Below are 10,901 nucleotides of genomic sequence, written 5' to 3'. Positions count from 1 at the left end.
GAAGGAGGGAGCAGACTGCATCGGTCAACTATCTGAACTCCTCCAATACTGCTCAGTCCATTTATGTGAGTCGCACCAGACTGCAGTGGAAGACGGCTGTTGAAACTGCCGACAGGATACAGCGATGGTGCAGTCTATAACCTCTTAGTACTTTGATAGAATTGCTTCTGTTAATATCTGGAATTAGAATCTGGATTTGGACATCCCCATATTTGGAATTGTTCAGCCTCTGCCAACGCCTCTCAAAGCCAGGGGTACGATATCCATCACATCTGGAATCGCGCGGAGCTTCTGGCTAGCGCAGCCCAGAGCCAGGGGTTTGGACATCAAACACATCTGGGTGATTGACAGACGCGGGAAGTACCACTGCGGTCAAATTTGGGGGGTGGAGAGATTTTACTTTGCGCGGCGATCTCCATCGTTTCCTTGCGGTATGCCAGGGCGGACGCTGTCCCGGACTGGAAAATAGAACAGACACTCCCCACTGCCAGACCCGCCGCGCCGTGCGCTGAGGGAGCGTGAGAGGGGTGGTGCTGGGTGTGCAGCGTCCCTGGGCGAGGTGGCGGACCCCGCTCCCGCCCCCGCTTCAGTCGGCGCTCCGCAGCGAAGCGGAGGGTCGCTGTCAGTGGCGCCTATCTCTCCCTCCCACAATGGGCATCCTGTGGATCTTCTGCCTGCTGTTCGCCGCCGCCGCCGCCCTGGAAGGTACTGCGCTGCTCCGTCTGTGTGTGCGTGTGGATGGGCAAAGTTTGTGTTGGCGGGCGTTCGGAGCGAAGGGGTAGCGCGGCCGGAAAGCGGGCTCCGACTGAAGGGCTGTGGGTCTTGGGAAGCCAAGCAGGGCACCGAGACACTGGGTTTAGCAAGCTGCTCTGTGCTGCTTGAAACGCCTTAGGAGAGAGTGTATGCATCAAAAGTTGAGTCCGTGCGCTGTCTTATTGTGTGCAATGTGATGTGATGGAGTGTCTGCTGGCGGGCTGCTGCTTTCGGAATATTTCTGGACCCAACTCAGAGTCCGGGTCGTGAGTTCGCCTGCTCGGGAACCTCATTCTGCCCTCGGCGTGGTTCGGCGGTGCATCGCTGTGCCGTCGTCTGATGGGAATTATCCTGGTGCGGTCGTGCTCGTGTTCCGGGCGATTGGTTGGAGGTTTGGGGGGTGGTGTTTGCTGCCCTGGGAGCCTGCGAGTTGTTTCCGACGGCGGTGCAGTGCGACCGGAGCCTTTGCTCAGACCTTCTCCTCAGTCGGGGCTCCGCTGTGCCCCGCTCCAAGGCGGTGGTGGGCAGGCGCTGTCCAGGTGTGTGTGAGAAAGAAAGAGAGAAACATCGACTGAAGCTCTTCACGAGGCCGGCATCTCTCCAGATAATTCAGTACTTTGGTCCATCGGATGCAGCTGTTGCTTTTTCGGTGCATTATTTAGGGAATTGTGACTCCGATGGCCCGTTGACTCCTTTTGAATTCACCATATTGACCCTTAAAATGTATTAGTGGTCTTCCTTAGCCCACGGGGCAGCAGGTTCCACGTTCTCGGTGGTGTTGGGAGGTGGGGGGAGGAAGGGGGAAGGGGGAAGGGGGGGAATTCCCGTCGTCTGCTGCTGACCATCCTGTGTTGGTTGTTTTCAACAAATGTGAACCCTACTGGCCAGAGATTTATACTTGTAATCTTTGAATCTCGATCGCAGAATGTGTATTTTTGATAGCGTAGCCTTTGTGCTTTGTGCTGGATGAAATGTTCATAAAATCATGTCTTTAATTCGTTAAGCTTCCATGTCTGGATGATGCATGCTGTAACCTGGAAACAATGAAGGGGTTGGTTGTCATCAAAGCATGTGAATGTGTCATTTAAAATTCAACTTGCGAATTTGTGTAGTATATTGTGAAAACTTTCATTAATTTGAGGAACATCCAGCTGCAGCATTTGTTCTGGTACAGTCACCCTGTCAGGCATGCCAGGAAGTAAGAGGCCATAAATTCATCTTTAGTTTTCAGTTTGTAATCTCCCAAATGATATTGTTTTTGCCTTTTGCATCTTTTCAATGTAGTAGTTGTAAGAGAAGGAGTGGTACAAGATTACTTCGAGGTTTTTAAAAAAACGGTTTGTGCAGTGAATGAGATAGTGCCTTTCCAGTTAACCTTTCTATTTGTATGATGGTTGTACAGGTGATTATTTGAGTTTGGTTCAGGTTAACAACACAATTGTCTGTCAGTCTGGCACTACAGCTCAATGTGTGAACCTGGATCAAGTCTGCTGCATGTGCAGGGTGCTGATACATTTCTGTGACAGCCATGGCTGCAATTCCTCCAATTTCAATATAAAAGCAAGAATTTGGATCATACAGGTTAATTCAGTGATTTAGCAACAGCTTCTTCCTCTCTGCCATCCGATTCCTAAATGGACATTGAACCCATGAACACAACCTCACTTTTTTAACATATTATTTCTGTTTTTGCACAATTTTAATCTATTCAATATACATATACTGTAATTGATTTACTTATTTATATTTATTTATTTTTCTTCTATATTGCATTGAACTGCTGCTAAGTTAACAAATATCAGGACACACTCCAGTGATAATAAACCTGATTCTGATTCTGAATGGTCATTTGTAGATATTCAAAGGAAATAAGTTGAATTGAATGTTTATGCTTGAACAAGGAGCGAAGTGTTATTGCAGCTGACATGTGTGATGTTCTATGGATGCTGTCTGGCCTGCTGTGTTCCACCAGCATTTTGTGTGTGTTGCTTGAATTTCCAGCATCTGCAGAGTCCCTCGTGTAAGTGTGATGTTCCACTGGATTGCAGTTTGGAGCAGTAAGGCTTTATGGTGGTGCGGGTACTTGTGAAGGTTAGTGCTCTTGGAGTTCTTCTAGACGTTCCCGGTCAGAATTTGCTCCCACCATTACCTTTTGTTAAGATACCGCTCAAGCTCCGCATCAAACCTAGAGTGGATTCTTTGCTTTATGCTACAGGCTGCCTTTGCATTTGTGCCTGACTTAATTATACCAAGGATTAGAGGTAGATAATACCAGGGATAATGTGGTTTACATTGAGCTGACACAAACCCAAAAAGTAATGATAACTTGAATGTAGAAAATATGTAAGAAATTGAATTTTTTAAGGCAACTGACAAAACAAACTGACAGATAAATGAAGCATCAAAATGAATTTGGATCCATTGAATATTGTGATTTTGAGAAACAGAAACAATGGAGGGAGCGATGCTTCTGTGTTCATAAACATGAGCAGTGAATAGGCTTGGATCTGCATCTCAGCAAATGATCAGAACTGTTCTTCACCTACAAATCTGAGGCAAAAAATTGCATCTTTGTTTTTTGGTGTTGAAAGGAAATTTCCTGCTTGCTGATTTCTTTATTTTCTTCCTCATCACATTGTAGACTGTATATGCCATCACAGGAGGGGTTCAGGGAGAATGCTAATGTTAAGCTGCCAAGCTATCATTTCCCTTTGTTCAACATTACTCGATAAATTTTGATGTGAGGTACAGACATGAGCCTGTTGCAGTAAATAACTTGGCTGCAAATTTGTAGCTTGTAGTTTTAATGAATTGCTGAAAATAAAATTAATTCATTTGCTTCTCAAATTGGTGTTTATACTTTCGGGCCAGTGATTCTCGGTACATTGTCACAACTCACTGCCCTGTAACGGGAAAGCCAATAGCTGGGAGTTGCTGCATATCCTCCTTGCACTCCATGGGGTTTCTTTTGTATACCTCTAGCAAGAGCAAACAACATCCATAACACAAGCTGCATACAATACACCCTCACGATTTTGAGAGTTCACTTAAAATCACATGCGTTGCATGCTTCTATTTATTGTAAATGAAGTGAAGGATTTGAGCAGGAATGCATTCCAAGTTGATAGTTTTGAAAGGTGTAGACGTTGTAAATAGAAAACAAAATATGGATACTGTGTAATTTATGAATAGGATAGACTTGTAAGGTTGAGTGCGAACCTTGGATATCACACACCTGCATTTGTGAGATGGAGTAGAGGCCAGATGATAATGTGTATCACTACAAGGTGGTGGTGAGAAGGATTGTGTGGTGGTGAATTAAACACTGAGGAAGCAAATAGTTATGGATCAGAGATAGCTGAGGTGCACAAGAGTTCGGAGGTAGTGCATCCTACAAGCCTGCTGGTGATGCATTGCTGTCAGGATGCATTTGAGCTGTGCAGTAATAAACCCTGCTGCAACATTCCAGATAAGTAGTTTAGTGACAAAAGCCATGGGGATGGAATGTGCAGCTTTTGAACATTACAATTCAAAACTGCTTACGTTCCTTTGCTGTATGTGATGTATGTAATATTGATCTTTTCAATATGCTCAAAATAACAACAGAAATACCTTGAAATAGAGTGAAATAGTCTTTCTGGGCACCACCTACTGCCAGTCTAAATTATTATATGAAAATAAGTCTGAAATCAGAGCATGACCTGGGGTGATGAGGTGTGTTTGGTACTAACTTTATCAATCCAGTGTTGGCTTATTTGAAACATTTTTACTTTGCCTCCAAGGTTGTCAAGGATCACCTGCTGGGGAAATAGTGTTGTGGCTGCTGGCATGAGTTAGTCCAGGGCAGGTCACAAAGTTACCATTGATTCAATACTAATTGATATTTGTGTTCTAATTTCAGGCAAATTAGGTTTCTGTTGGAAATGAGCCATATTAAGCAATATTTTGTGAATCATGATAGTGTGATTGTACTTGCCCAAAACAATACTGTAGTTTGAAGTAACTGTGCAAATCTACCTTGTAGATATAAGGTGAGTGGGAGTCAAATATGTCATAATAGATAAACTGTAAGACTACCACGCTTTGATGCATTGATTTCTGTTGCAATGTGCACTTACGAATTCAGCACAACATTAGAATTGGGGCAATTACAGAAATTAATACAGCTGTATCATCATTTGAGCAGAATATGCTTGAGAGGAAGTAGCAACGTTCTTGCATTATTGAACTAGTAATTCAGAGGAGGGGGCTAATCATCTGTAGAAAATGAACAACATAAAATCTGGAGGAGCTAGCATCTATGGAGGTAAACAGATAGTTCTGTGTATCCATAGAAGTGAGTTCTGACCCTATCATGGAAGTTACAGAAATTAGTTAATTAAATAAATCTGGGGGAGGGAGAAGAGGGAAGTTTATACATGTAATAGTAACCAACAAACTACTAAAAATCCCAATCTTGCTCACTGATTTTTTTTTTAAAGAATAAACTGTACCATTTTGCCTGGTTTGGTCTGTGTGCACTGCCAGAATTCTGGTAAAGTTTTAACACAAGGCAGCACATCTGATACTGAGCTAACCTATCTTACAACTGATAGACCTGATTAACTGTCCACCACAGTTAGTTATGAATGGTGGTGGACAGTTTGATGACTAACCTGAGTGAGGCTTCCAGAATGTTCTCATTGTCAGTGATCTGGCACATCTAGAAGTATTGAATAGATGACCCATCTCAGCTTCCTCATGAGTTCCCCTCTGTCACAGAAGCCAGTCTCTGAAGGCTGTTCAAATGATGCCATGTAGGTGGTTTAGAAACCATTCATTTAGCTGGGGTTATATTACAGTAATAGTCATTTTGGAGAGGTGCATGCCTCCCCTCCTCTGACTCTTCTTCTCTCATCTTTTTTTGTCCTGACTCTTTGATCCTGGAGTCGTGCGGCCCTGGCCTCATCCGATTCTTGTTCTTTCTCTCTCCTTGCTGCTTTCCGACAACGTTTGGTGTCATCTCTTGACCATAATGTCCCCCTTTCCTTTCCATGCGGCATAATTAAGCTGACCTTATGCTGGATAGAAGATACGAAGCAGTAACACCAAAGGATACTGATTATTCTTGATGATGTGGTTGGCGCTCTCCTAAATGGACGTGATATAGTCACCGCTGTCCTTTGACTGCAGCAAAGGGTTTTATGGGTGTCTCAAAGTACGTCATTACAGTAAGATTTAATTATCTCTTATTGATGGATGGCAGTTAGATCTGTCCCAATCCTGCACATGCTGATGGTGATTAGCAGAATGTGACCCCTCGAAATAAAGCTGCCCTGCCCTTTTGCTCCAGGTGTCGCTGCTGGGGCTGGCTGTGCACATGCGTCGGGCTGTCGCGTCCTGATTTCCATGATGGCGGATTGACTCTCAGGTTAAAAGGGACCCTGTTGATTTTGGCGAATGAGTAATTTTATACGAATATATAACCCTGAACTTTGCCTGCATTCTGTAAGTTAGCGCATTTTAATTTGATTTAGCCAAAAACAGTGCCGTTGTAATGCACCGTTTACGCTAATTAGAGGTCACAAATGGACAGACAGACAGAGCATGACAGTTTTAGTAGTATATAGATGGTGACTCCGGTAGTAGTTTGAGTCTATAATACAGATTTGTATTAACTAACCAAGATCTGTTCTAATATTTAACTTATCAACCTTCTAGTTCAAACTTTGCAGTCTCAGCTGGCAGCATTTCTGACATATGGAAACTTAGTTGCAGATAGTTCTTGTGCCCTTGTGCTTGTACCTAGGATCGTCGATTTCTGTGTCTGGCACTAGTCAGGTCCCAAAGCTACCTGACTGAAGGTTTCAAACTTTATTTAAAAAGGGCAGCAGGATAAACCAAGAGGCTGTAAGATAGTGAGTCTAATAAGTTATTTTAATATTGAAATAAATTTTGGCAGTCTGCATCAGCGTGAGAGGTCATTCGTTGGTGACACAGCACGTAGTCTAAAAGGAGCTCTGATGCTTTCAGCTTGTTTCGGCAGGCTGCAGTCAGCATGGGGCTGATAAAAAGAAGGGAGATGTATGAGGGGTGATTGATAAGTTCGTGGCCTAAGGTAGAAGGAGTCAATTTTAGAAAACCTAGCACATTTATTTTTCCTACATTTACACACTTAGTCCAGCGGTCGTGGAGCATACGGATCCCTTCTTTGTAGAAATCGGCGTCCTGGACCTCCAGAAGTGCTCCACAGCAGGGGTGATTGATAGGTTCATGGCCTAAGGTAGAAGGAGATGATAACTTCAAACTTTCTGCATTTTCACTCAAAGAGTTGAACTGCACGTGCATGTAACAAGAGCTGTATAACTCATCTCCTTCTACCAAAGGCCACAAACTTATCAATCACCCTTGCAATAGACTACCTGGAGGTCCAAGGCGCTTTCGTTACATGCACGTACAGTTCAACTCTTTGAGTGATAACGCAGAAAGTTTGAGGTTAATATCTCATTTCTTTCTACCTTTGGCCACGAACTTATCAATCACCCCTGCTGTGGACCACTTCTACAAAGAAGGGATTTGTATGTTCCACGAATGAATGTGCTAGGTTTTCTAAAATTGACTCCTTCTACCTTAGGCCACAAACTTATCAATCACCTCACGTAAGTGGTGTGTTGGAGTACGCCAGGGTTAGAGTGGATAGGATTTGTCTTGACATGATAAGGCAAGAACAGGATTGGGCTAACACCAATGGACATTCTAAATAAGTAAAAAAAAGCTTCTAGTAAGTTTTTTTTTTCTCTTTGTTAGTACATAGTTAATGTGCTGAGAATGGGTCCAGACGTAGTGGTACATTCTTCGTGTGAACCTCCAGTCTCCGTGATAATGACTTCTGTATGAAGTGCGCGTTGCTGCAGCTCCTTAGACCATGTTAAGAAACTGGAGCTGCAGCTGGATGACCTTCAGCTTGTACAGGAGAATGAGGAGGTGATAGATAGGAGCTACGGGGAGGTAGTCACTCCTAAGTTGCAAGAGGCAAGTACCTGGGTGACTGTCAGGAGAGGGAAAGGGCAGAGTATCCCTGTGACCATTCCCTTAATAATAAGTATACCACTTTGAATACTGTTGGGGGTGGGGGGGGGCAACCAGATACAGTATCTGGTTCTGTGGTTCAGAAGGGAATGGGGGAGAAAAGGAGAGATTGGAGATTCCTTAATTAGAGGATCAGAAAGCAAATACTGTGGATGTGAGAGAGACTCGGATGGTCAATTGCCTCCCAGGTGCCAGGATCAGGGATGCCTTGGTTTTGTGTCCATAGCATTCTAAAGGGAGAGGGTAAACAACTGGAAGTCGTGGTACATACTGGTACCAACAACATAGGTAAGAAAAGGGAGGAAGTCCTGAACAGAGAATATTGGGAGTTAGGCAGAGAGTTGAAAAGCAGGGCCTCCAGGACAGTAATCTCTGGAATGCTGAACAGGATCATTTGGCAGGTGAATTCATACTGGGAAAATGGTGCAGGAGGCAAGAGTTCTGATTTCTGGATCATTGGGATCTCTCCTGTGGAAGAATGTCTTTGGTTGTCCATTGAAATCCAATGATGACGTCCATTCCTTTAATGGTGAGATCTTTGTTGACTATACAGTCCTATCCTGGGCCCACAAGCTCTATTGCAGGTGGAACGTGTATATGTGGTAGTGGTGGCAACCATGGCTGCATTTCTCCTGGCTCTCTTCTGCTGTCTTCTGGTTGTTCTTTCCATCTCCAGAACATGAACCCCGTCCCTACACAGCTGTCACCAAGTGGTACGGTCAGCAGCAACATCCTCCAGGTCCTCGAGTCTGATCTTGCACTTCCTTAAAGCATTCTTCATCTGATCCTTATAGTGCTTCTTCGGCCCTCCAGCTGAGCGTCGACCATGATGAATTGAAGCTGGTCGCGTAACACTCTGCGGGGTAGCCGACATGGGGGCATCATTATCAGTGCCCCAGCCACTGCAGCTGACGCTGGGTGATCATGGCCTCAATACTTCTGCAGTTGGTCTTTACAAGGCAGCCTCCTGCAGTCAAGATGTGGGACTGGTTGTCCTGGGATCACCCTTGCCACCGGGATTTACCTTATCATGGTGAAGATAGTGCTATTGGGGATGGCACACCCCCTGTGGCTCTTTAAAATCTTCCTTGCACAGGTCTCCACCTCTGACCACGGTGAACAATACCTGGACCTGTGGAAGATACGGCCTGTACAAAAACGATGGGTTACATCTGAACCTGATGGGTACCAATATTCTTCTGAACAGGTTTGCTACAGCTGCGGGGGATGATTTAAACTCATTTAGCAGGGGGATATGAAGTGGAGTGATAGGGCTGAAGTTGGGGTAGTTGGTGTATAACTAGGTGTATTGTGTAAGGTGACTGAGAAAGGACAGGTAGATAATAGGGTAAAATTGCAGTCAGTATGATCAGTTAAAGTGTAATGACGACCTAAGTCAAAAAGGTTGATGAATACAGGACTAAAGATGTTATATTTGAATGCATGCAGTATATGGAATAAGATAAATGATCTTGTATCACAGTTAGAGATGGGATATTGTGATCAGATGTCATGTTGTGAGCATATCTGAGTCATGGCGGAACGAAGATCACCGTTGAATCTTAACCTTTAAGAATGCATATTGTATCAAAAGGACAGGCATGGAGGCAGAGTGGGTGGGGTGGCTCTTTTGGTAAAAAAAATTAAATCAAATCCTTTGAAAGAGGTTGCAAAGGATTAGAAGACGTAGACTCCTTGTGGGTAGAGTTAAGAAACAGCAAGGCTTTAAAAAAAAAAGACCCTGATGGCAGTTATATGCAGGCCCCTGACAGTAGTCAGTATGTTGGCTACATATTACAAAGGGTGGTAAGTAGAAGGCATGTAAAATGGTCAATTTTGCAGTAATCATTGGGGGTTTTAATATGCAGGTGATTGGGAAAATTAGGTTGGTGCTGGATCCCAAGAGAGGGAACTTGTAGAATGCCTGCAACAAGGCTTTTTAGAACAGCTTGTGGTTGAGTATGTCAAGGGAATAGCAATTCTGGATTAGGTGTTATGTAATGAACCAGATTTGATTAGGGAGCTTAAGGTAAAGGAACCATAAGGAGACAGTTATCATAATATGATAGAATCCACCCTGCGGTTTGAGAAGGGGAAGCAAAAGTTAGATGTATCAGCATTATAGTGGAATAAAGGGAAGTACAGAGGCATGAGAGAGGAGCTGGCCAAAGTTGATTGAAAGGGGAAACTAGCAGGGGTGACGGAAGAACAGCAATGAAGGCACAAGATAGATGAAGATTCTAAAGGGAGGGTGAAGCAACCGTGCCTGACACGGGAAGCCAAAGTCAGCATAAAAGCAAAAGAGAGGACATATACAAATGCAAAAATTAGTGAGAGGTAGAGGATTGGGTAGTATTTAAAAACTAACGGAATCCAACTAAAGCAATAAAGAGAGAAAAGATGAAATTTGAAGGCAAGTTAGCCAATAATATAAAAGAGGATGCAAAAGTTTTTTCAGGTAAATAAAATGTAAAAGAGAGATCAAAGTGGGCATTGAACTGTTGAAAAATGACGCTGGAGAGGTAGTAGTGGGGAACAAAGGAATAGCAGAAGAAATTAAGTATTTTGCGTTAGTCTTCACTGTGGAAGACTAACAGAGTGCCAGAAATATGAGAGTGTTGGGGCAGAAGTGAGTGTCATTGCTATTACTAAGGAAAAGGTGCTTGGGAAGCTGAAAGGTCTGAAAGAAGGGAGATGTTACCTGGATCAGGCAGCTGCACCCCAGGGTCCTGGAAGAGGTTGTGAAGGCATTAGTAATGATCTTTCAAGAATCACAGGATTCTGGAATGGTTCAGGAGGACTTGAAAACTGCAAATGTCAGTCCACTCTTTAAGAAGGGTGAGAGACAGAAGAAAGGAAATTATACACCAGTTAGCCTGACTTCAGTGGTTGGAAAGGTGATGAAGTCTATTATTAAGGATGAGTTTTTGAGGTAATTGGAGGCACATGGTAAAATAGGCCAAGGTCAGCATGGTTTTCTAAAGGGGAAATCATCCTTGACTAATCTGTTGGAATCCTTTGAGGATAGACAAATGAGAGACAGTGAATATTGTTTATTTAGAACTCAGTAGGCCTTTGAC

The 10,901-nt window shown here is 43.7% G+C and overlaps 1 protein-coding gene across 6 annotated transcripts in view; it reads left to right on the top strand.

Moving 5' to 3' along the window:
* Positions 1 to 211: 211 nt before the first annotated feature.
* The window catches only part of LOC140188781 (ephrin type-B receptor 2), a 490,120-nt gene continuing 479,430 nt past the window's right edge, over positions 212 to 10,901 (top strand). For 4 of the 6 annotated variants that reach the window (XR_011883390.1, XR_011883388.1, XR_011883389.1 and 1 more), the window contains exon 1: positions 615 to 705. Coding sequence is in view for 1 of the 6 variants with exons in the window: in XM_072245408.1 (XP_072101509.1) it covers positions 651 to 705 (55 nt within the window). In the remaining 5 variants the exon portion in view is untranslated. Of the gene's footprint in view, positions 255 to 614; positions 706 to 10,901 lie in introns of those variants that run through there. The other 2 variants (XM_072245411.1, XM_072245409.1) reach the window with 2 other exon arrangements.

Source organism: Mobula birostris, chromosome 27 (assembly GCF_030028105.1).
Source record: "Mobula birostris isolate sMobBir1 chromosome 27, sMobBir1.hap1, whole genome shotgun sequence".
Taxonomy (NCBI): Eukaryota; Metazoa; Chordata; class Chondrichthyes; order Myliobatiformes; family Myliobatidae; genus Mobula; species Mobula birostris.
The sequence above is the reverse complement of the archived record's forward strand: the minus strand, read 5'-3'. Positions and strand labels throughout refer to the sequence as shown.